Here is a 25654-nt window from a genome sequence, read left to right as displayed (position 1 = left end):
ATCATCTTAGTTTGCCATTTTCCCTGCGTCACGGGTACATTCTTTGGTCAACTTGTCCCTATTCCTTTGGGGAGGGGGCCTTTCTCGTTACACCTCGTATCCTCGCAACCGCCTATTACAACAAAAGACCAAGCTGTAATTCCTGAACCCCATAAGCATCTCAAAGAAACTATGGGTAAAAATCAGGCAATTTTCATTTACAGCTATGGTACCACTAGAGGGGGAAAGAGTATGAAACATCTTTACATTACACAAGTTTCTGTATGCATTACTTTTTATTTTTGCACTGTGTTACTGATTCTGTTGACTATCTGCACTTGTTGCCTATGGTCAAAAATTCTTGTTCTCTATCATTGTTGTACAGTGCTGTACAGAGGAGATGTAGTTATTGATTGCACTGGTAGTGAATAGGGAATGGCACGCAACTACTCTCCCCCCTTCAATTATGCTGCCTTGTGGCCATGAAATTTTTTGATACTGAAGATGGGAAGCACACCTAAAACTAAAATTCTCAAGACATTAGTCCCTCAGAATAAAATAGTTAGTAATGAACTTTGATGTACCTTATGAGAATTTCACACTCTTACTTGTCCAGTTGAGACTATTAGACAGCAGCTTTCTATCTGATTGCACTAGATTTTGATCATGTTATACTAGAACTGAAACACATCCCTTTCAAGTCTAGTTGTAAGTCATAAGCTAATTTGACTTACTTCAGTTCTAGTGATTTAGTTTCCATGGAGCACGAATAGTTCACCCATAGAACCCTGATGCAATCACAATACACATAACAAACAGCTTACTCATTTTCAGGAGGGAGGTCCATGGCTAGTTGCAGTGCACTTAATTTCTAGGTCCTAATTTTGTGACTAAAAGGAGGAGTACAAATGATACCGAACAATCAAGGTAGTACTGAGCTAAGTGCAGTACCCTCTATTCCTCTGCAGTTGTAGGCATTCCTCTCCAAATACTCTAGTTCCTTATCTGAAGTCTAATAGTGTCCATTAATTGTCCTATTTCCTATTCCTTTAGGAAACTACCCGCACAAGAACAGTATTTATATAACACTAATTAATTCTCATTCCTCTAGCCTCCTCACACTCAAGTCTGAAGAGACAGAAGGCAACAACACCATCAAGAGATAATTTCTCAGGATGCAATGGCAAATACCTAACAGTTCCTCAAAACAGGTCTTCCTTGCACAGCACCAGGATCAGTGGATCTTTAGAAGTACCTAGCTGTATGGATACCTACTGCAGTTCTGTAAGTAGGATTTTACATTCATTGAGATACCTCTAATGACTTCGAGATGAAGAAAAGGTTTTGAATAGGATGAGCAGAGTATGATGCATTCCTTCTCTGTTAGGCAAATTCAAGATGTACTGAGAAAAGTGACAGTGAAAATAGACATATCCTACAAGTTTAGATAGTTCAGTAGTCTTTCTTATTGTAATTTGCGTCCTAATAATTGGTGTTCTAGTGGTATCACCAAGATTTTTTGTTAATTTTTTACTTGAGTCAAAATCCTTTGGAGAAAGAATAGAGAGGTTGCGATCTGCAGGTTGATAACAAAATTGGCTATCCCTCTTCAAACTGTGGGTCAGCACATATCCAAGTGTTTATGTGAGCAAGATTGGAAGTGGAAGTGGAGTGACTACAATCTTCCTAGCAAAGCTGCTGTCAGAAGAGAGATTTCCTGGAGTATGTATGTAGTGATATATTTTCTACTAGAGGATTAGAACTCATTAAATGTTGATCCTATCTTCTCATTTTCTTATTGCTTGCTGTGCTGGTTACTTATCTTGGAAACATTATGAAGCAATGAATCTGGGACTGAAAACGGTAATTTAGAACACTAACTTCTAGAATGGCTGCGAGAGAGGAAAGATCTTGATGGCTCTTCCAGCAATATTTTGCACATTGCAACTTATTTAATATGTTTTTCTCTCTAATAAGGTCTTCTTGTGCCAAAATGTGACGTGGTGCAAATGTAGGGCAAAAAAATTCTCACAAAATTTTATGGGAATTTTGCATTGTTCTCTCAAAAATAGAAGCCCACAGTAACTGGGATGGCATTTTGCTGCCAAAAGTCTGTGGTGAGGAAAAAGCAAGAGTGAACAGGAGAGGGAGAGAGGGAGAAGGGCATGATGGTATCTCCTCATCCTTTTATTTTGTGTAACTCCAGCAACACCTAATGTTGCTATGGTGATCTCTCAGGTGACTGGGATGTGGCAGCTGGCTGCAGAGAGGTAATAAACAAGAAAACCTGTTAGCAACTTTCCATGTTCTCCAACTTCCTTGTTCCTTCTCCTGTGTTTTGTTTGTGAATCTCATCTTTGCCTGCGCTTGCCCATAAGGGAGGAGAGAATGCTTAGAGTTCATCTTTTCTTGACCCAGCTAAGCATTGCATTGCACCAGTAATGTGGCAGCAGTGACATTATCACTTTTGTGCTGTACTGTGTGAAACTCCCTGGAAGGGAGATTAGTAATCTGGAACATATTTTTCTTCATTGTGGCAGAGATGGATCCAGAAGGTTTGCATGGACTGCCTGTGAGTACTTTATGAAAATGAATCTAACTAGGAAATAGGGAATTGCAATAAAATACTATCTCCCAAGTAGATTTATATTCCGTCAGAATGTATTGCTGAGTGTAAGTTTATATGTGCCTAAAGGGACTGTATTAATGCAATATGCATGGGTTTGTGGTAAGTGTAATATGTGGAACAGATTATCTGGTGATAATTTCAGAAAAGAAATGATGGAGTGTGCATATTAAAGAAAAATATATTTAGACATAAGGTGACTGAAAGCTACTTTATGGGAAATTGAGATGTGAAGAGAAACAATGAAAATCAACATTTTGGGTGATATTAGCAATATGTGTATTTATATAATGTCTTGAAGTATTCATGTTGTGTTAACAAATGTGAAAATTGCAAAAAGAATGTTTGGTTAACTTTGAAGGACTTCCAGTACATGTAATAGAAGGGGAGTTAAGGGAGAGAAAGACATTTTTAACTAGTACTTGTCAAAATTTTACTTGCATAGACACCTATGGGAACCAAAAATAGCTGGATTTAGGTTGTGGGTTGATGATTTGAATTAGTGTGATTCTATTTATTTGCTTGCATGTAGTTCCCTAGTCCCTGGAGGGCTGGCGTCACTGTAATGAATGACACTGTAGAGAGTTAGGTGAAGAGTTTTAAGATATGCTATTGAGCTGGATGTGGTGGTTGTTAAAAATTTTGGAAAATATACAAGCTATCTTAGTGAAAGAATTGGAAGTTAATGCCTAAAATCTAATGTCAGTGTTCAACAAATGTACTGCAGATTTGCTGTCCACACAGGGGCGGGGTGGCAGTGGTTAGAATAGAAATAGTTCCATGCCAGGATTTAGGTGGTGGAGACAAGGTGGCAGAGACAGTCCACAGGGGTAGCTGAATAGATCATAGATGGTCTTAATGGCTTTAGTCATTGATTTCCTTTTGCAGTGCTACTATTCAGTCACATACTCTTCTCTTATTAAAATACACATCAACTGTATTCTCTCTAATCCCTAGTATTTGCGAAATAATTTGTGTCCAGGTCTGCCCTTCTTGCCCTGGTATTACTTGAAGGAACATTTTCCTGTTCTACCTTGAATCAGTTTCTTCTTTTCCTTCCTGCGCAAATTTGTCTGCTTCCCTTTCCTGTCCAACTTTTCTCCACAGCTCATCTTTTTCTATGTCACAAACTGTAATGTGATCCTTTTTTCCCAAACTTAAATCCCATTTTATAATGCTGATGTGGTCTCCTATGTCATGTTTATATGTAGGCCGAAGAGAGAGCACAGAAATACTTGTCCATACCAGCACATCAGAGAGGCAGCTGTCTTGCACATTTCAAGAAGCAAGATTAAGCTGCTATATTTAGGGACTCTTGTTTGTTTGCAGTCAGAGGATTTCAACATGACCTAATCTGAACTATCGAGTACAAGTTTATAGCTGATATGTATTCTCAATTAATCTCCAATTTTTACTCTGCTCAACTAGTGCTTTAAAATACTTATGTAAATTCAGACACCACGTCTGGCTTCTCCTTGCACATTTTGGTTTTCCATCCATGTATTTCCTTCCCAGATTATAAACAATTACCTGGACGGGACACAAGGAGAGGCCATGGACTCCATGGGTGGCATGCACATCAGAGATAGCAAGAGAAAGGTTGACTACGTTTTAGTCTATCACTACCGAAAATGCCTCACCCAGCATCAGCCTGGGGCCGGATCACCGGGGCCAATGCAAAGGGCAGCCTCCATGGCCATTGTTTCAAATGGAGAGACCAGAAAGGGCTGCCTTGAGCTGCAGCCAGACAACGGCCAGCATGCCCCTCAGGAGGCTCAAGTGATTGAGCTGGACCCACTGGACACCCTGGAGGAGGAAAAACGACTGCAGAGGGAAGAGTATGAATGCAATCTAGTGGCAGCAGGACTGGAAATTGAGAAGGATGTTGAGGTAAGAGGGAGAAAATTACGTGTCGTACATGGCACTGGGTGCCCGATGGGTAATGGCCACCATGTTGCATGAGATGGCCATGCAGGGAGCATAAACACTGGTGAGCAGGAGCCAGGCTGTGGCCCTGCATCAGGGTCAGGTCTATCTTTATTCCTTCCCTGGTTTAATGTTAACCAGTAAGAGAATCACATGCCTTATGTGTAGGATGTTCCTGAGGTATCTCATAGCCAGTTTAAGGAGCTAACCCTAAACCTTTTCACTGCTGTTCAGTGCTGAACATCCCAGGATTTAAAGCTGTTCCTATAACTGCAAATTAGGAATCATCAGAAATAAATTGTATGAGCTGTTTTATACATGCCTAAAATATGGAGTGAAGCCAAAAAGAAGATGGAGAGGATTGGTCAAGTTTTTTTTTCCTGAGAAATATTTGTTTGTTTAATGTGGTATTGAGTAGAAATTTCAATTTTACTTCAGTGGAAAATATATTTCTATATCTTAATGTCCTTATGGCTTGCATTAATTAAATGCTTTTTTTTTTTTCAAAAAAAAAAGTATTTAAATTTCAATATTTTTAAAAATGAAAAAAGGCTATCTTAAGTAATTTCCTGGAATACAGAATGTTGTCAAGATATTTCATATTTCATTTTCAGTGTGACCCTTAACTTTCCTTCCAATAATATGTAAGTTTTGTGTCGTTTTCTTCATTCCATCTATAAAATAAACAGCTCTTACACTGCAATATGAGAACCTCACATCCTTTATTGTACTCCTCGCTGCTTGTATGACATATTGGAAAGTGCTATAGTCATATCTGCTTGGAGTTCTAGTTGAGTTACATTATGGTAATGATGCAGTCTGCAGTACATCAGTGAGCATGGGTCTTCCAAATCCCTTGCTGATGCAATGAGCATTTACTATTCCTCTGGAAAGTAACAGATATTTATTTGAAAGCCATGGATATTTTTGTCTGTTGAAGAAAAGTCCCTGCTGGGTCCTAGTTTTAGGTACTGTTGATTTTGTCAGAAAATTTACAAAACTTAGGGCTTCTTGTCAGAAGATAAGTACTGAGAATGTACAGTTCATATTGCTTTCAGTGCAACCAGTCAACATTTCCAAAATGTGAACCAAATCACAGGTTACATCTGAAAATTTGAGCCTAGCTAACTTGGCACAGCATGTACACACTGAATCAGTGGTGGGAATAGAAATGAATAAAAGGGCCTTTTGACTCTTACCATTTTCCTTGCTCTGTTTGCTGAGTTGCAGGTATCTGCAGGTTGTATTTCTCTGTATAGCCCAGCTGAGCCATCCCTGCACTGAAAAGAAAAAAGCGATCTCAGGTCCTGATTCTTTTAGAATGAGCATTGGAGTTCAGGTTCAAAACTGCTTATATATGACTAACTTACTGTAATGATTTTTATAACGAGATTGCATAAACCCCATGAGAACAACTATTTTTGGAGACTTTCAGATCTGAATTTCATCACAACCTGAAAACTCAAGCATTCAAATATTTGTCTCTTTACTTACCCAAAGTTCAGTGGGATTCAAATTCTGGTTTGGATCCCTTCCAAATGAGGGCAGGCATCCCTAAATAAAACACAAAGTAATAAACGGTGTCATAATGGTCTGACTAATAAAAATCTTGTCACAGTATTCCCCACAAAGTTCTGAGGAAATCATTAGTTATGTTCTTTTTTTTTTTTTTTGAATGGGGAAACATATTTATTTTGAAAACTATAAAAATGCAGTTCCACCACTTTTCTAACCCTGTATGTGTACGTACATAGTTCACTCACACATACAGATAAATGAGAAATCTAATCAAAAGGGAAAGCTTTTTCCTCTAGGATCTCCTGAGAAGCTAAAAGGGATTTTGCACAATTCCTTTTTCTTTGCTGCCTGAGGCATATGAGTTTTAGTTCTTTCAGCTGTTACAGTATCTGCTTTTACATGAAACAGTAGAAACAGAAAGAGAGACCGCAAAAGGGAATCTGTTATGTCCATAATCTTCAGTGATTATCTCTGCACTGTCCTTCCTGGGTGATATAGTGGATCTACAGCTGAAAAAAATATTCTTTTATAGACCTATGCAGATCTGGTTCTTGCTAACTCCATTGTTTGTACAAAAATATAAACAAGATCTGTGGAAATCATGAAGGACATATTTACTGACTAATGCTCAGTTGATTCTGATTTAGCAGATACAGAATTTAATGATTCTGCATTTAATGACTTCATATAGTCTCTGATCTTCTTGTGGCTGGAATGAAGCATAATCTATGGTTTCAGTTAACCCTACTTTGTAAAGACTATAAGCTTTATTAGCTTAAATGAACTAAGCACAACATCTTTTGCATCAGGCTAGTCAGTCTACTAACTTCACAGGAAACACCACCAGATGCTGCTTTTTCTAGGCTAAAACTATTTAGTTGTTAAGAAGTTCATCTCTAGGAACATGGGATATCATCATAAAAATTTTAAATTCTGTTTCTAAAACTATGCTTTTGAAAACCTGGAAATTTCCATGTTAATATGTTTTTCAACATACAATGTTAATACGGTTTTTATATGCTGAATAACTAGAGACAGATACTTTTCTCATTTCTATAGTCAATTTGTTGGGTAAAAGAATAGACATAAGCACATAAATGAAGGTACATAATTTGTATGTGGATAGAGAATAATTACTCTTTTTTTGGACTATGTAAAAATGGGCAGGATTATTGTCTGTCTCAAATCCACCTATTTATTATTAAATCAATTAAGCAATATATGTCTAGTTTTCAACTTCCTTATAATTTTCTATCACTTTTTACTGCTGTTCTCTCCAAAGAGAGACTTTGTTCTGCCTCTTGGTATAGCATCTTTGATTTTTTTTTGTTTGTTTGCTTTAAACTCACTTAATTTTGCATGTACAAGGCAAAACGCACAATGAAGGCAAAGACCATGAGGATGTATTCCAACTTTTTCCCCACCTAACGTGACACTGAGCACACAGAATGATGAACAGCAGTGACAACCTTTTCTCGATCTTCCTTATTGAAGTTGTACCTGATTTTTAGTCTGTATTCATGCGTTATAACACATACTGATAATGTTTACTTTCAGTATTGATGTTATTTATGTTGTCAGGGTCACAAGTGACAGATCTAGTTTAAAGGAGCTCTTTAGTTGGTTAATCTTCTCTTCAAACCAAAGTCCAGTGTAGCCCGTGCTCAGAAAAACAGTAGAATTAGCGTAATTTAGGGCTATGTGGAACTGATATTTGGTAGAAAGAGTAGAACAGAAGAGGGAACTCCCTATTCAGATGAGCTGACAACAGGATAGCAGCAAAGAACTACTGTTTTGCATAGTTTGTATTAGTAAAAATAATGTGACTTGCATGTTTGACATTACGAAGTTAGATAAAAGAAGTCTTGCGTTGACTCTTGTATATGTCTGTAGAATTAACTAGCTTGTATTTTACAGTACTGTACTAATGACCCCACCCATAAATACTTATGCTAATCTGCAGTGTTAAGCGTTTTCAGGATTTGCTTCTTCTCTTTCAAAAATAAAACACAGTTAAAATCACAGTAAAACTACTTTTCCAAGATGCTTGTGCCAGAATCCAAATTCTTTGGCATGTCTTTGTAGATTTCAGAGGAAAAGTCAGCAGGTCACATTTATCTTTGCGAGTTAGCTGCCAAAGATATGAGAGACATCTCCAAATGAACTCTATTTAACAGGCAGTGATACAGGTCAAACACTGCATTAGATATATCTAAGAGTAGTATAAGGATAAGGTCACCTTAAGGCCACCTAAAAAATTCCACTTCAATTCTCAGGATGGACAATAAATACTATTGACATCGCAGGCAGTTCTGAGGTTTGTTTTCCCTTCCCTTCCCTTTTCCTTTCCCCTTACTCTTTCCCCTCCCCTTCCCCTGCTGCCTTAATGACTGCAAAGGTAAAATGTACTGTATCCAGTCAGCTTTAGGCATGGCAAAAACACAGCACGAATTGAATGAAAAAACACTGGAGATGCAACTTGGCCTTCTGACAAAGTGCATAATTTTCAAGCACAGGGGAAATGAAACATAGTTTTCTAAATAGCATTTATGAGATGAAAATATCTTTTAACAATAACATGACAATGCTTTTAAAACCAAGTACAGATTACCCCTCAAGAACCTCATCTAACTGGAACTTTTGAGCTAGTGTAACTCTAAGGAAGTCTCATTAAATGATGCTGGCTACATTACAGTTTGTAAAGCAAACAATGGCGATGACAGAGCCTTTACTTGAGATACAGGCGCTAGAGAACAAGATATCAAAGAAAGAGGAATTAACTCACCCCTCCCAGCAACAGTTTGGAAAAAAGTGTGAGCTGAGGAAGGCAGCCTTCTCTGGTTCGAACTCTGGTGTGCCAGAAAACGAGGGGGAGCATACTGCGCAAGCTGTGTGTGCATACATGCTCCTGGAAGCAGGGCTGGAAGTACCCCTGAGAGGGAGAGAGAGGAAGGGTGGGTCGGGGCTTCCCTGCTCCGGGCAGTGTGGTGCTCACATACTGGTTCAGTCTGTGACCTGGCAATTCCACTGCATGGTTCAAGCCAAGGAAGTCCTTGAGGAGGTCCTCAGTGCATCAGCTTATGCAGCACTATTGACAAGAGTAGTGCTGATGGCGTTCAGATTTTTCTACTTAATATTCCAAGGCATGTTTTTAAAGCTTTATTTAAAAAAAAAAAAAAAAAAAAAAAAAAGGCAAACCAAACAAAGAACACACTCATAAAAAATCTTCAAAGTAACCAACCACAAAATCCCACTTGGGCTAAATTAAAAAATAATAGTGCTGTAGTTGTTTTGTCCCACTGGGGTACTCCCTCTCTGGCAATGGGACAAGGCTTTATTTTTTTACCTTCTGTCAGTGGTGATGGTCAATAATAATCAAAATAATATCATAGTAAACTATTCCAAGTAGAGGATGCTTCTGTGGAGCAGTCCCACTTGTGTTTTTGTACTGTGAGTTGTTTTCTTGGGTCTGTTATATTACTGATTATCAAATTTATGTCATATTGTAGTTTATTTTAATGTTAATACCTTTCAGTGGGAAAAGTGGAATTTCAACAGCCAAAACTTTAATTTATTTCAATAGAATGTTTTTTCCTTGACAAAATATTTCTCAGTATAAAACATTTCAGATTTTAATTATAGAGGTATTGCTTAATTTGGATGTAATTAGAAAAATGGTTCCTTTTTACATAATTTTTCGATGTTATTTGCAGGTAAATCCAAGAAAAGTCTGTAGTACCTATGAAGAATCTTGCAGGCACTTTAATATTCATAATAAGTTATCTCAGAATGTAGCTTCATCTAAAGTGCAGAAGGAAGCCAAAGAATAAGTTACATTAATTATAAGAGGGTAGAGATATTTGATGACTCTAGGATGTTTATTCATATTAATGAACACTTTCTGAAGCCAAGGGGATAACATACAGAGTGGTCTAATATTGGAAGCAGAGTGGGGTCCTTTGTGCTAGAAGTCATCGGACATTTCAGTCACTCTCCATCTCTCTCACTCTGAACAAGAGAATGGCAATGCTTCTTTGGAGAATCCTTGGAGAACCCGTCATATCTCCATTACATAAATATTTCATGGGATTTTTCAACTTTCCTAGTTACAGAAGCATTAATTAGCTAAAACATGTTTAGCTCTTGTGTGGGGCTGAAATGTAATACACAGCTATTATAAAATCAAGTTTGAACAGATGAGGCAAGGTCTACAGTGATAGAGAAGTGGAGATGATAAAAATAGTGGCAAGATGATTAACTATTTAAGGAGAAATTTTATCTCAATTTTAGAGAGGATTTTGGAGTAGCTTCATGGGAGATGGATGTGGTTCAAATACTGTTAAAATATTGATTGATGATAACAATTGTCTAGATTGACTGTGTTGTCAAAGTTGAGAAGCTTGCATTATGAGTCCTGTTTTTTAATTATTGTGTTGTCACTTAAACAGATAGACTAGTGGGCAGACAGACTCACTCTGTGTATTCTAATTAACATCCAGACACTTAATGCTGAGCTATTAGGTACTTTAGTCAAAAAGGCCTCCGAGGGACTTAGAGAAAATTGAGAGGATTCTTTGAAGTGAGTTTATGTGCTATCAATTATGTTTATGGAGCTCTTGGGCCAGAAGTAATAAATTTTGCAAATCATCTGCAGGTTCAGAAATAGAGGCATTAAGAACTAGAATTTCAGATGATAAAAGATTTGAAGTGTACAATTTGGTGATATTTACAATGAGAGCTGGGCAAGAAACAGTCCTATTTTACACATGCTTATCTTTATAGATTTGCCTGGTAGAAATGGCAGTCGCCTCTCAAACTTGTGATCCCTTTTTGCTAAGTGTACTGTGCTGAGTTCTGTCACCTGCTGGAAAAGCTATTTCTATTTTCTGCAAACTACTTTAAAGATAAGAAGCCTGCAGCTCATACTTCTCTGCTAGAACACAGCAGGGGGAAAGGGATGAAAAGTAACAAGACCAGCTTGGTTTGTTCACAGGTTGATCCATGAAAAGATGTTTAAATTGTCAGTAGTCTTGTTTGTAGCAGAAATTTCAATCTGTAAATTAAATCCATGGAGACAACTGGACGAGTGGTGCAGGAAGCCCTGAGTGATGCTGCTCTTCACCAATTACACTGCAGTCACCAAAGAGCCCATGGAAGAGATTTGGAGGCTGAAATGGTGATAATTTCTGTAAACTGTTTAGACTAGTGCAGAGTGAATAGCAGTTTCACAGAAGTAATGTAGTTAAATATAGGATAGTTTGGGGATTTGGGTCCTGAGATTTGTTGCTTTTCTGACCTTTTAAGGGACAGAAAGCATACCGCTATTTATTGGGGTGAGGAAGAAACTTCCGCAGTTGCAGGATAAAGACTCCCCCAGCTGCAGTACGTGCTGCCTGGTGTGTCTAAGTTTGTTCTTTCACAGAAAAAGAAATCCTGAATTTTGGAGATTTGGTAGTAGGGAGAATAGGACTTCACTATTCTCAGACAACTTCCTACTTTGTCTGTAGTAAAAAGCAGTCCTACAAGAATTTCTGGTACCAAGTAAGCAAGCATTTTCACATGCTTGCTGACTGAGTATCTACCATTTGAACTCTTATTATTTGGAGACATTTCTTTTTAGTCTTGGTTTCATACATCACATGAAGGAAACAAAAGAGATCTTATGCAACTCCTTTGTGTAAGTGATAGACATTGGAAATTTGTGTGGGAGTGGATACAGCACTGCAGAGAAGTGCTCCCTGATTTTAATATGTTGCTATTATAAATCTATATATTAGTTCATATATCATTGTGTATTTTATGTTGTTGATGTACAAGACAAAGATGAGAAGGTGACTTCTTCTTCACTCAGAGTTTTTGGCCTGTATGAAAGCAAATTAATATGCAGTCAGAGTCTGAAAATTCTGTGTCTCATTGACCAACACAGCAAGAAGGGCAGCAACAAGGAACAAATTTATTTTGTTTATGTTGATGGAAAAAAATAGAGAATAAGATCAGTTTTACTGTGAGACAGAGAGAATTTAAACCAATATGTGTGTGCATATAGTACATGTATGGAATACATGTATATAGATAAATACAGACATATCTAGTAAACAATATATGGGATATAATATATAATATAGTTCACAATATTATAGTGTATAGTATATATAATTATGATTGTAATTATTTTGTATTAGTATACTATACTTTGATAATAATTTTTAGAAAATTATTTAAAATTATTAAAGATCAGAAAGTCTTTTTTCATTCTATAATATATAAAATATTGTAGTACATAAAATGTAATTTGTAAATTGTAATATATTACAATATATATATAAAATATATAGTATCTAAAATATGACAGCATTTATATACATCCAATCTGACACTTCTGAAGTGCTAGTTCTAACAACTGTTATTTTCTTCTAATCCTTTCCAAATGAGTGAAAAGCATATCCCTTCAGATCCTATGGACGTTTCTTGAAATCAGACTGCAGACTCCACTCCCACTGAAACTGGTCATAGTATATGAAGGACTACTGATCTTTCGTAATTATGTGAAGAAAAGATTAAATTCTAGTACAGTTTGTAAAGATCATATTTAGTTTTTCTGGATTTGTATGTGATTCTTTATATAATTTTCTGACCTTTCTCATCTGCTGTAATTCTCACTTTTTTTGCAAATAGTATTCTCTGATGGTTGTTTCAAAAACTGTTGACATTCACACTCTTTTCAGTTGTCATACTCTGTACAATTTAGAGACTTTAAATAATCATTCTTTGTCTGTTTTTTAACATTGACATATGTTGAACTGCCACAGGACCCTTTTAGGAAATCATGGTAAGTAGCATCCTAAAGATCTTGTCCCTTTTGAAGGTCATTAGAAAGCTACTGAATCATTTATTTGCCCACAGTCTGCACTGTAGGACCCAGGAATATTTATATGGTAGCCTATTTTTGTAGACGTACTGTCAAGTTTTTGCAGGACAGGTAAATGCAAACTGGCAAGCTTACCTGTTTGTCACTGGTCTCTGTGAGTTGACTGGATAGTGTTTACCCCATATCCAGTGTTACTGCTCAGCTTTCACAGGTCAGTGCACGCTGCTTCACCTAATCAATACAGATTATTTGGCCTGCTCACCTGTCTCTGGCCTCTGAGTATTTGTTACTATAACTTCACATCAGCCTTCCTTAGCACTCTTACCACAGGACTACTCTGTTCAGGATTCTCCATTTATACTCGTATCTTCAGCTACCATTCCACATTCAGCTCTGATACCTTTATCAATCCTGCCATTCTTTAGTATATCTTTCTTTGATCTATGTGAAGGCAGTCCATCATCCTTTTCTTCTGTTCATCAGTTATCATCAGCCACAGGCCTATGCAAAGTCATAATGTCCAAGGCATCTGCTGATCCATGTACATGAGAACTTAGTGCATTATAACAGCTAATTTCTCAAAGATTTCTGTATGAAGCTTGTTCCTCTCTTGCACTCTCTTATTTTAAAATAATGCTGTCCTTAAGAAATGGCTCAATTTTGCCCCAGAGCTGGCAAAGCTTGGTTTCAGTTAGCTGATTTTGCTCACTAGAGGACTGGACTTAATTTTAAATGGATCTGTTGCACAAGGTATTTGAAAGCACCACGGTGACAGTGTAGGTCACAGCTAGCACCACAAGGGACTCCAGTTTATTTTCCACCTGTGAGCCACAGATCACAAGTGGCTTTCCTGGAAAATATTTGTTGATTTAGAGTTGTGTCACATATTGCACCAAATGGCAAGCTTCTTCACAGAAAAATATGTTTTTAAATGTTCCATGGTCCAACTGTGATTTGTTGATAATTTCCACATCTTCCTTCATAACGCTCTATAGAGTCACCAGACTTGCTCCCTGGCAAGACAGACACAGTTTATCATGAAGATCCACTGGGTGGTTTTATGAAAGACAGCTAATCATGCTGCCACAAATTAGCTGTAGTTTATGTTAAATTGATTGGTAATCCTCCATTATAGCATGGTTATTTAGTACTAATTTATTGTTCTCTTTGTAATTAATTCTCAATTCCCATTATTTCATAAAAAGGTCTGATTATAATGTAAATCTGATTTTGTTATTGTTGTATTATTTAAAGTATCAGAAAAGATTAATAAGTAGTTTTAAAATGCATGACTGGAATGCTGTCAAGGAAGGACTAGTTGGGGATGTGAATGTTGAGGACAGCCTTGGATGCAGCGACCGTGAGATAGTGGAGTTTAGGATCTTGCATGGAAGAAACAAGGCAATAAGTACAATTGCAACCCTAGACTTCAGGAGAGCTAATGCTGACCTCTTCAACCTGTATACTTAAAGGTATGCTATGGGCTAGAGCACTGGATATGAAAGGGGTCCAAGAGAGTTGGTTGACACTCAAGCACCACTTCTTCCAAGCTCATGATAGATGCATACCTAAGAGCAAGAAATCAAGCAAATGTGGCAGGAGACCTGTGTGGATGAGCAAGGAGCAAATGGAAAAACTCAAATGGAAGAAGAAAGCCTATGGAACGTGGAAAAAGGGTCTGGCCACATGGGAGGAATATAGGAAAGTTTCAGGGCATGCCACAAGGAACGCCAAGGCCCATTTAGAATTAAATCTGTGAGGGAGGTCAAGGCCAAGGACAACAAGAAAGGTTTCTTTAAGTATGTCAACAGTAAAAGGAAGACTAGGGAAAATGCGGGCCAGTTGCTGAATGAGGTGGGTGCTCTTGTAACAGAAGATCATTAGAAGGCAGTTACTGAATGCCTATCATCTTTGAAAGGTCCTGGCAAACAGGAGAGGTGCCTGAAGACTGGAAGAGAGCCAGTGTCACTCAGCTTTTAAAAAGGGCAAGGAGGAGGATCCCAGCAACTGCAGGCCAGTCTGCTTCACCTCTGTCCCAGGGAAGGTGATGGAACAACTTGTTCTGAATGCTATCTTCAGAAAAGTAGAAGAAAATAAGTTAATCAGGAGTAGTCAACATGGATTCACAAAGGGGAAAACATACTTGATCAATCCTATAGCCTTTTGTGATGTCATCGCAACTGGATAGGTGAGAGGAGAGCAGTGGATGTTGTGTACCTTGACTTCAGGAAGGTGTTTGACACTGTCTCCCACAACATCCTTGTCATGAAACTTAGAAAATGTGGAATAGATGACTGAATGGTAAGGTGGATTGAGAACTGGTTGACTGGCAGAGCTCAGAAGGTTGTCATCAGTGGTGCAGAGTCTGGCTGGAGGCCTGTAACTAGTGGTATTCCCCGGGAGTCGGTTCAGGGTCCGGTCTTGTTCAACATCTTCATCAATGACCTGGAAGAAGGGATAGAGTCCACCCTTAGTAAGTTTGCTGATGATACAAAGCTGGGAGGATTGACTGACGCACCTGAAGGCTGTGCTACCAGTCAACAAGACCTGGACAGACTGGAGAGTTGGGTGGAGAGGAACCTGATGAGGTTTAACAAAAGCAAGTGTAGAACCTTGCACCCGGGGAGAAATAACCACATGCATCAGTACAGATTAGTGGATGACTTGCTGGAGAGGAGCTCTGTGGAGAAGGACGTGGGGATCCTGGTGGACAACAGGGTGGCCATGAGCCAGCAGTGTGTCCTTCTGTCCAAGAAGGCCAATTGTACCCTGAGGTGCATTAAAAAGAGCATGGCCAGCAGGTGGAGGGAGGTGATCCATCCCCTCTACTCTGCCCTGGTGAGGCCACGTTAAGACTACTGTGTCCAGTTCTGGGCTTCCCATTTCAAAAAAGATAGAGATCTCCTAAGAGTTCAGTGGAGGGCCAAAAAGATGATTAAGGGTCTGGAGCATCTCCCTTACAAGGAAAGGCTAAGTAACCAGGGTCTGATCAGCCTGGGGAAAAGAAGACTCAGATGGAATCTGATAAATGTTTATAAATATCTAAATGGAGGAGGGAGGCAAATGGATGTGGCCAAGCTCTTCTTAGTGGTGTGTAGCATTAGGACAAGGAGTAATGGCCTAAAACTTGAACATAGAAAGTTCCATACTAACATGTAGAAGATCTTTTTTACGGCAAGGGTGATGGAGCATTGGAACAGGTTGCCCAGAGAGCCTGTGGAGTGTCCTTCTATGGAGATATTCAAGACCCATCTGGATGCCTACCTGTCAGACCTATTGTAGTTAACCTGCTCTAGTGGGGTGGGTGGACTCAATGATCTCTTGAGATCCCTTCCAATCCCCACAATTCTGTGATTCTTACTGAAACTGGGAGGTCCAATACTTTTCAAAATAGAAAAATAACCAAGATATACATACGTTGTTCCAAAAGTAATGTCTATTATTTATTTCCATGGAAACAACAACAAATACAAAGAGCACAATAACATTATATGATAGAACAAATTATCAGCTACAAAACACTTTTTCAGCATAGTCACTACCATTAACCAATTTGTGCAGATGAGCTGATTGAGGTGTTCTTTTTTTTTGTGGTGTGACAGCTGTACATAGCCATCTGGGACATGGTTAATCTTTCATTTCACTGTCAACATATCTGAAATGCAACAACCACCACCTCGATGTGCTAACATCCACTGTTTCATCTCTGTGAACGTTCAGCAAGTGGTGATGAATGTCAATAGGTGCAATTTTTTCCTCATACAGGAATTCAATTTCACATTGAGAAGCTGGACATGAGCCAGCAGTGTGTGCTTGCAGCCCCAGAGGCCTACTGTATTCTGGGCTGCATTAAAAGAGGAGTGGCCAGCAGGGAGAGGGAGGTGATTGTCCCCCTTCTACTCAGCTCTTGTGAGGCCCCATCTGGAGTACCGTGTCCAGGCCTGGGGCCCCCAGCACAAGAAAGACGTGGAGCTCTTGGAACAGGTCCAGAGGAGGGCCACTAAGATGATCAGAGGGCTGAAGCACCTCTCCTATGAAGAAAGGTGGAGGGAACTGAGCTTATCTTGGAGAAGAGAAGGCTCCAGGGAGACCTCATTGTGGCCTTCCAATACTTGAAGGGAGCGTATAAACAGGAGGGGGTGCGACTGTTTACATGGGTGGATAGTGATAGAACAAGGGGGAATGGCTTTAAACTAAGACAGAGGAGGCTTAGGTTAGGTATAAGGAGGAAGTTTTTCACACAGAGGATGGTGACACTCTGGAACAGGTTGCCCAGGGAGGTTGTGGATGCCCCATCCCTGGAGGCATTCAAGACCAGGCTGGATGTGACTCTGGGCAGCCTGGTCTAGTGGTTGGCAACCCCGCACACAGCAGGGGGGTTGAAACTAGATCATCATTATGGTGCTTTTCAACCCAGGCCAGTCTATGATTCTAAGATTCTATGATCTTTGCTTCGTACACCCTTTTACGTCAGATGGCAATTTGTCAGACTGCCCCTCTGCTACCATCTGTCACACAGTATCAAAATGTAACAGAATATTGTTGAGAAGGTTCAACCTCTACCATCACCATCCACCTTTGATGTTGAAGGTTAACATAATAAAACAGGAGGCATTACTTTCAGAGCAGACCTCATATCTTCAAGAATTTAGAGCCAAATTGTTGAAAAACTTTCAGTCTTGAAACTTAATAGAAGAACTTTGTAACACAGATCAGGAAGTGCAGTGATGGAGACAGAATAATGCAGCACCAAGAATACTGTCCTGTAGGACAACAGATGTAAGTGGAAAAAAATATCAACAATTAAAGATGGCTATATTAAATGGCAAGTGAGTGATCAGAGAACAATAATGTAAGCCAACAGAACACTTAACTTTAGAGCTACATCTAGAGTATAAATAATAAGCAACATTGATTATTAGTTTTAAAGATTGAAGACTAACAGATTTTCATTAAAGAATGAATTATATTCACAAACACACACCTTGATTATCTCAGGTGATTTAACCAAATTACACTGTCTGGTGGATTTTTCCAATAGACAGTTATAAATCCACTCTGGCAATGAGAAAAACAAGTTGTAACTTTTGTTAATGTTTGCAGTAGAATAAACCCTCAGGGAACAAGTTGAATAGATCTTTTCCAGTCATCATAATGATAATGACAAAAATGGGCATGCAAGCAAATGACTTGATATGCTGCGGGTGAAGGCTTGAAAGGTAAGGAAAGGAACCTTAATACAGGATTAACTGGTATAGTTTTTTTACTTCAGTAGCTCAGTACAAATCTAGATTATTTGTCCTCTGAAATATGACATGTAATTGATGCTTTCAAATTTATGTTGAATTTATTAGATAAATTTTTATGTTAGGAAAATAGAGGAAGATGTGGGAAACATGGTTCTAGTAATCCCAAGCTAACTATTGAGCATTCTACTACTCTGTACTTCATAACATCCTACAAGATTTACCTTTTCCTGCTTTCATTACTTTATTAACATTAATGAATAACAAAGGCATTAGTCATTATTAAAACAATCTCAGTTTCATACTGTGATTTTTAAGGCTTTAAAAAAATTTAAAGTTCCGATTCCTCAGCATTTGATATCAGTTTATGAACAGCACAACTTTCCAATATTTTTTTGTTCAAACATACAAAGATCATATTCTTCATCTGGTCTTTTCTCTCAATTTATCTGACTGATTTTCTTTGCAACATGTCTAGTCATATAAGATAGAGTTGGAAGCAACCAATTAGATCATTCTGCCTCTCTTCTCGCCAACCTGGAACATAGTGCCCCAGAGATAGGACATATGCTTAGTTTTAGCCAAAAGCTGAGAAGCCTCCTGATTTTTAACAACTGAAATTTAAAGTGTCATCTGTTATTAATACATTTTTGATGAATGATTACCTGAGTATGTGCTTATTCCTTTTCATTCCCTCTCTTAAATCTGAATCCTCCAGTGAATTGATGAGAGAGACATCTACAATTCATTCTACTATTTAAAATAGCATATTTCCACTGCAAAAATGTTAACTAAAAGTGGTGTAGTAATCTTTGTGATTCATGATGCAGCCATAAGTGAAATAAGAGATAATATTTCAATAATTTCTATAGAACTTTTTTTTCCAATCAGGAAGCATCATGAAATGTTTAGCAAATGAATGATGTTTACATGAAGTTCTTAAAATTTATATATACTGAAAAGATAAAATGTTGGCTTTAGAATGTTGACACCGATGTCGTGTGGTACAATTTCATCTGGAAATTTTTTTGAAAACAAAATTAATCGCTGTGACTGAGAGGAGAGGCATGTCTGAGGTAAAAGTGCTGCAGTGTTTTTTAGGTTTACAAGTATATTTAGAGTGTGACTATCATTTCCCTTTTTAAAATTTTTCTTAAAATTCATAAGTTTTCTTAAAGTTTTGCGAAGGAATACTTACTTGAAGTGAATTTCCAACAGAACATGTTGAGTCTCTATAGATACGTCCTATGTTCCCAGCTTTGCAGAGTTAGTGATTAGAAGGCAGTTTTCTAGTTATCTGCAACTGCTCACACTTGTTATTTTCAGCTGCTCCCAAGGGGGCCACACGAGTTTCACATTTAAAACCATAAACACAGTTATGTCCTCTGTCAAGCTGGAAAAATTTGCCTGAGTTGTCTTGTATCACTGCTAAATTTCAGAATATATGAGGGACTGAAATTAGAGGTTCATGCTCCCCTGAAGAAGGTCAGGTCCTTATCCTTACCCTCATACAGGTGGGAAAATGAGAAGTGACTATCTGCCCTAGCAACAAAGCCTTGGCAAGCACAAAACCAAACAACAGTCATTAATCTTAGCATTACTTCCTTGGCTCTATATTACACCTTTCATGTTTCCTCCTGTTCACTTCCATATCCTTCCCTTGTGTCTTCTTTCTAACCTCCTTCCCAAATTATATCCCTTTATTCCAATAGGGAGCATTCATCTGAAAAACTTACTAATTTATAAATAAATAAATGAACATTAATTTGTGTGCCTTGAGGAAAAGTCTGTACCAACATGCCAGCATTTTAAATTTTATGATTTTGTCAGCGGTGCTGCTTTCTGATCTTAGAATGCCTTTATGTAGCTCACATATACTACCCAAACATCAAGGTAAACTGGCTGAGCAGGTGTTCTCTTGTATAGTCTTCTGCCTCTGCACAGCATAGCCAGCTATTTATGCATACCTTTGTTAGGCACATGTTTCTCTTCAGAATCTAAACACAAAGATTTTGTTTGGGTATGCTAATGCAGCTGTAGATATGTAAGGCGGAAAATATAATCCTGTTTAATGAACAAGATCAACTGATTTGATCTGATGAGGTATCCAAGAAATAGTAGGACAAGAACAGTTTTCTTAAAGTCAAGTGCAGAGCAGAAGAGATGTTTTGTCTTTGCTGGTTCAGATGGGCATGAAAGTCCACTAATGAAGCCATGTAACTTTCAAAATATTTTGAATGTAGAACCTATTGCTCGGGGGTTTCTGGTTCAGATGATTCACAAATCCAGATGATTCCCAAAACCTTGCATCTTTGTGGTGCACATACAGTTGCACTGTAGGCAGGCAGTTTCATGGCTTTCAGAGCAGTAGAAGATTTGGCTTTTAGAGCATTATATCAGACACGCCCAACCTGCAGCCCACAGGACAGCTTGTACTGTCACCCACCCCCTGCTCCATACTGTCATGGTGGTGTCTCTTTCCTGCCAAGAAGCCTGGCACTTCCTGGCCCTGGGTGTCCACCCATCCCTCAGCAACAACCAAACCACTGGTGTGCAACTGGCACTGACTGGGGTGAAACCAGGACACAGGATGGGCACAGTGCAGTGTTGACAAATAGCTTTTATGTATTTGGATATATTGACTAAACACAGTCTTGTGAAAAGCAAAAAAATAGCTTGCTTTCTGTTTTGATAAATGAATTTGAGAATGGGTTTCAAGACTGCCAAAATAATAAACAATTTTTTGGTATATTTGCAACTCCACTTTCAGTTGACATAAATATATTACCTGCAAATTTTCAACCTGAATGTGTAGAGTTGCAATTAGATTTTCAACTCGAAAATTTTATCTTATCTCTTTATTATACTTTTATCTTTCCAGATACCTATGTTACCAGATAAAAATATCCCTCGCTTCACAATCACGCCTTACTCATTTCATCAATTTTTTTGCAGTACGTACATTTGTGAACAACTATTTTCAAGATCGTACAGGAAGAGTAAGATTTCATCAGAAATCACTGATGAGCAATAAGAACTGCAACCGCTTCCATTGAACAAGACTGATACATTAGTTTCACAAAAACATCAAATGTCTCAGTAGTTCTATGTGTTGCTCTCTTTTTTATGTTTTAATTAAAAAATATAGAAGTATTTTAACTTATATACATTAACTATGTTATGTATTTTACCTGTGGTCCAAGACAGTTCCTCTTCTCTCAGTGTGGACCAAGCAAGCCAAAAGGTTGGGCACCCACACATTAGATGATTCAGCTTTTAAAGAAAAGGTCACGTTTAATCCTTGTTGTAATTGAAGTTGGTTATTCACTGTGATTGCTCTCTGTTGCTTGATTTAGTTGGATATGCCATCTTGAAACCTGATTACTGTATTCTGTTCAATAATATTGAAATCCGTTATTTTCACTACATATTTCAGAATAAGAGCCAAGGATTGAACTTTGTCCGTATTCATGCACCTTGGCAAGTACTTAGTCGAGAAGCGGAACTCCTTAAAATAAAAATGCCCACTAAAAAGGTAAATATCTTCCATCTTCTATCAACTAGTTTTATGTCTGGAGGAAGATTGATCAGAAACATAAATGTTTTGAAGCCCTTAGAGGTACATTATTTAAAATTACTCCAAATAACATGTAATGCTAATTCTTTCACCTTACTATTTTGTGATGATTTAGTTTTCAGAGTTGAATTTAAGATAGGAATTTTTGATTGGATTTCAAAGGCCCCAAAGGCAGCTGCCTGGCAGAACATGTTCTGTAGAGTGATGACAGAGGGGAGTTTTGAGGAGGGATTTGAAGCTCAGAAGGCAGTAGCTATTCAGAATTTTGTCAAGGAACTTTCTTCAAACGTGAGGTGAAGGCATGTCCATAGTGTTTTGATTTTTACCTGTCAGTTGTTTTCACCCAGCAAAGGGTGTCCACATCTTAGAGTGTTACTATCTATCACTGTTTGAGATTTGGGCAAGCTAGTCTTGCACATTCTACTCTATTGTGTATTCCCCCATCCCCCAACTGTTTACTTGTAATCAGCCTCTGAAAATGAGTAGGGTTTGGACAGCTACTATAAATTTCCTTTCTGGTTTTATATTTATTTTTTCTCAGTTGAAGAAATCAAATATTACCAGTTAAATACAGTGAGCACGGCACAAAAATTCTGTTATTGAAAAACTGAAACCTTGTATTTGAGAGATTTAGCAATAAAAACTGAAAAAAAATCAGCCAGTAACAACAAAAGAATAATTCTTTTTTTCTTTTATTTTAAAAGCACAATATGTTTTTTCTGTGATATTATTTTTATTTAAACATCCAATAAAACCATAAATAAAGCATTTTCAGTGGAAAGTATTCATCTCTAAACATGACAAGTTGGTTGCAAAAAAGTCTATTGAAACATGCAATTTTAAAACATCTTTCAGGACAAATGATGTTCTAGTAAAAGGTGCCTTCTGAGCAAATTCAACTACCTGTATAATTCCGTCTAGTCTATGACTGAACTGTTACTTTTGATGAACGAGAATGCACCACATTGGAACATATTAGATACATCTAATATAATTAGATGTGTAACAAAACAAGAAAATAAATCCCCTCAAATACTGTCAGATTAAGAATGACTAAGTTTCTAAGGAACCTAACTGCAGTCCTTTGAAAAAGTTGAGAATGTGCTGAAGGTAGAGGACAAGATGATCTAAAAATTATGAAGCCTTAAGGTGCTTAACTAAGGTGCTTAATATAATTTCAACTTGAAATGATAATAAAAATACTTTGTCATAGACTCATTCAGATGTTACATATAGTTCATTTACTTAATTTGATTAACCAGACTGCAGATAAACACGTTCGGTAAGGTCATTTGTAGTTCAGGAAAAAATTACTTCCATATCTCTGGGAGGCTCTGTTGCTCAACACATCAATCTGAATCAACAAAACCTATGTCCTTGGAATTGCTATAAAGCCATGAGCCAGACGTCCTCACTTGTAATGGCAAGTGTATGTGTGTGAAGTCAGACCAAACTAGCAATTATTACCCAGAAATAACATATTTACTCTTAGCAGTGTCATTGGCAGTGAGTAAAGTTCTTTCTTGCTTTATTTGCCCCCCTATTTCCAGTTAGAGTTACAAAGTCAAAATAATTGCTCTACCTTTCTATCATACCCTTGCAGCTCCTAGCTGAGATAAGTTAGTAAGGATTTTTCTTGTACTAAAAATTCAACACTGAGTTTTCTTCTGGAAGAAGCTTGTGTCCTTGGAACTGAAGCCTTTGCAGATTCAGGTGCTTGCTCTTATGTGAGAATTTATGTTAAGGTGCTTATTTTAAATAATGAATAAATGTGTGTATAAAATGGTGTTTTTTCATTTTAGTGTATTTTTCGAAGTCATCTTCATATGCAACATTTTATTTACTCAGATGTATGAAATCAAAGAAGAAGGGGGAATAGTCAAAAAGTTAAGTGAAATATGGTGCAAACTGACTGGACCTCTGCAACCCCAGGTTCCACAAGAAGATACCAAGATGAAAAACCTGTCTTACCCATTTTCCAGAGAGAAAATGCATTTGTGAGTACATTAAATTGTAAAGAGCAATGAATGAAGCTAGAAAAAAATGACATAAATAGATGATAAATTATAAGAGATTTTCAATCAAAAAGCAGAAATTTGATAAGATTCCAGCATTTCTGGGAATTCTGAGGAAATATGTATTGACATTGAATTCAGTTTCAGAGAATTAACAGAAATCTAAGTTGGAAAGAATTTTGTCAATGTTCTTCTTTCCGCTAGATAAGGCACTTGAAGCAGTGCAAAAAAATAAGGTAACTATGTTCTTGTAATGAACAATGCGAATGTAATGTCTAATGAAAAAAGATAGCAACAAATTTGTGGTTAACAGGATAGTAACATTAATGACTCTTTTGAGAAAAGAAAAAGTAAATAGAAATTTAGTAGTATATTTCCTCTTGCTAGATTTACTGTAGTATGAGATCTCTTCCAAAAGTAATGCCTCCTATTTTATTATGTTAGCCCACAACATCAGAGGCAGATATTGGTGGTATGGAGGTAGAGGTTGAAATTTCCCACCAGTATTCCATTAGATTTTGTTGCCGTACAACAAATGGCAGCAGAGGTGCAATCTGGCAAAGTAGTATCTGTCACGTAAGTGTGTATGAAGTAAAAGAGTGGAAATTAATTCTTCCATGTGGAAAAAATTAAACCCATTGACATTCATCAGCACTTGCTGAACATTCATGGAGATGAAACAGTGGATATCAGCACAGTGAGGTGATGGTTCGTGTGTTTCAGCAAAGTCAACAGCAACATAAAACACAAAACTTGTTCTGGGCAGCCACGCAGATTTTTACAAGCCCGGCATGCAGGGCCTTGTTCATTGCTGGCAAAAATACATAGTTAACAGTGGTGGCTATGTTGAACAATAGTGTTTTGTATCTAAGAATTCATTTTATCAAATAGTGTTGTTATGCTCTTGTTATTTTTGTAGTTTCCATGGAAATAAATAGGAGGCATTACTTTCAGAGCGACTATATAAAACTTGGCTAGCGATTTGAAGATAAGAAACTCTTGATGCTTCCTCCTTTACTCAGAATAATACAACTGGGACAAGTTTGATGTTAAATATTCCTTTTTTTCCCCTTGTATTTATGTCTGAAAAATTAAATCCAGTAAAAAATATATCACATCATTTACTGTCCTCTCTGAAAATTTTTATTAAAACGAAATACAACAAAAAGCGATTGAGGGGAATAAACTGGGAAGGCTAATTTCACAAATGATGATTCCAGTAGAATTGTTATTTTAAAGCAAGTGAAATGTTGACTGACATTTTCCAGACACCTGGAGAAGAGTAATGAGCATCTGCATTAGGCAAGTTGAAACTGTCACAGAATTGTATAGGGTTGAGAGTATTTTGTAAGGAAAAGACTGAAATGTCAGTTTGTGTAAAAAAAATAAATGTTGTCCTTAAAAGAAAGGCATTTTACATTAGTTAATTTTTACGTACTTTTTGTGCCCACCATTACTGCAGTTCTGGTAGAATTCTGAATGAAGGGGCACAATATATCATGCAGTACTGTTTCATCCGCATTTCCTTTAAACATTTGTTTATCTTCCTTACTGTGGTTTGTAAGTTAATTCTAAATCAAAATCTTGATATTGTCTCACTCAATTCTGAAAAATACCTGATTTTTTTCTCTCAACATTTTTAGGTATAACATCAGAGATAAAGACACTTTTTTTAACAATGCTACCCGCAGTCGAATAGTAAGTAAGCAAAAGTAACATATAACTGACTTCTTGTGCTGAATGAGATTTGTTTTAACAGCATTGACTGCTAATCCCATCACTTTATTAATTTCTCTTTTCCTATAAAGCACTAAGCAGGCATATGTATGAAGGCATATATATGTAAGAAATGCTCTGCTGAAGCTACACAGTAGTCCATATAGCTTGGTGAGAGTATAT

The 25654-nt window shown here is 37.5% G+C and overlaps 1 protein-coding gene across 7 annotated transcripts in view; it reads left to right on the top strand.

The window, feature by feature from the left end:
* Nucleotides 1-25654, top strand: part of ANO2 (anoctamin 2) — a 245212-nt gene that overhangs the window by 12889 nt on the left and 206669 nt on the right. For 4 of the 7 annotated variants that reach the window (XR_002437744.1, XM_021393589.1, XM_021393601.1 and 1 more), the window contains exons 2-6: nt 1091-1263; nt 4121-4495; nt 21600-21698; nt 23589-23737; nt 25399-25453. Coding sequence is in view for 6 of the 7 variants with exons in the window: in XM_021393589.1 (XP_021249264.1) it covers nt 1091-1263; nt 4121-4495; nt 21600-21698; nt 23589-23737; nt 25399-25453 (851 nt within the window). In the remaining variant the exon portion in view is untranslated. Of the gene's footprint in view, nt 1-72; nt 907-1090; nt 1264-2169; nt 2552-4120; nt 4496-21599; nt 21699-23588; nt 23738-25398; nt 25454-25654 lie in introns of those variants that run through there. The other 3 variants (XM_021393597.1, XM_021393608.1, XM_021393618.1) reach the window with 3 other exon arrangements.

Source organism: Numida meleagris, chromosome 1 (assembly GCF_002078875.1).
Source record: "Numida meleagris isolate 19003 breed g44 Domestic line chromosome 1, NumMel1.0, whole genome shotgun sequence".
Taxonomy (NCBI): domain Eukaryota; kingdom Metazoa; phylum Chordata; class Aves; order Galliformes; family Numididae; genus Numida; species Numida meleagris.
Note: the sequence above shows the minus strand (reverse complement) of the source record. Positions and strands in the feature narration are given on the sequence as shown.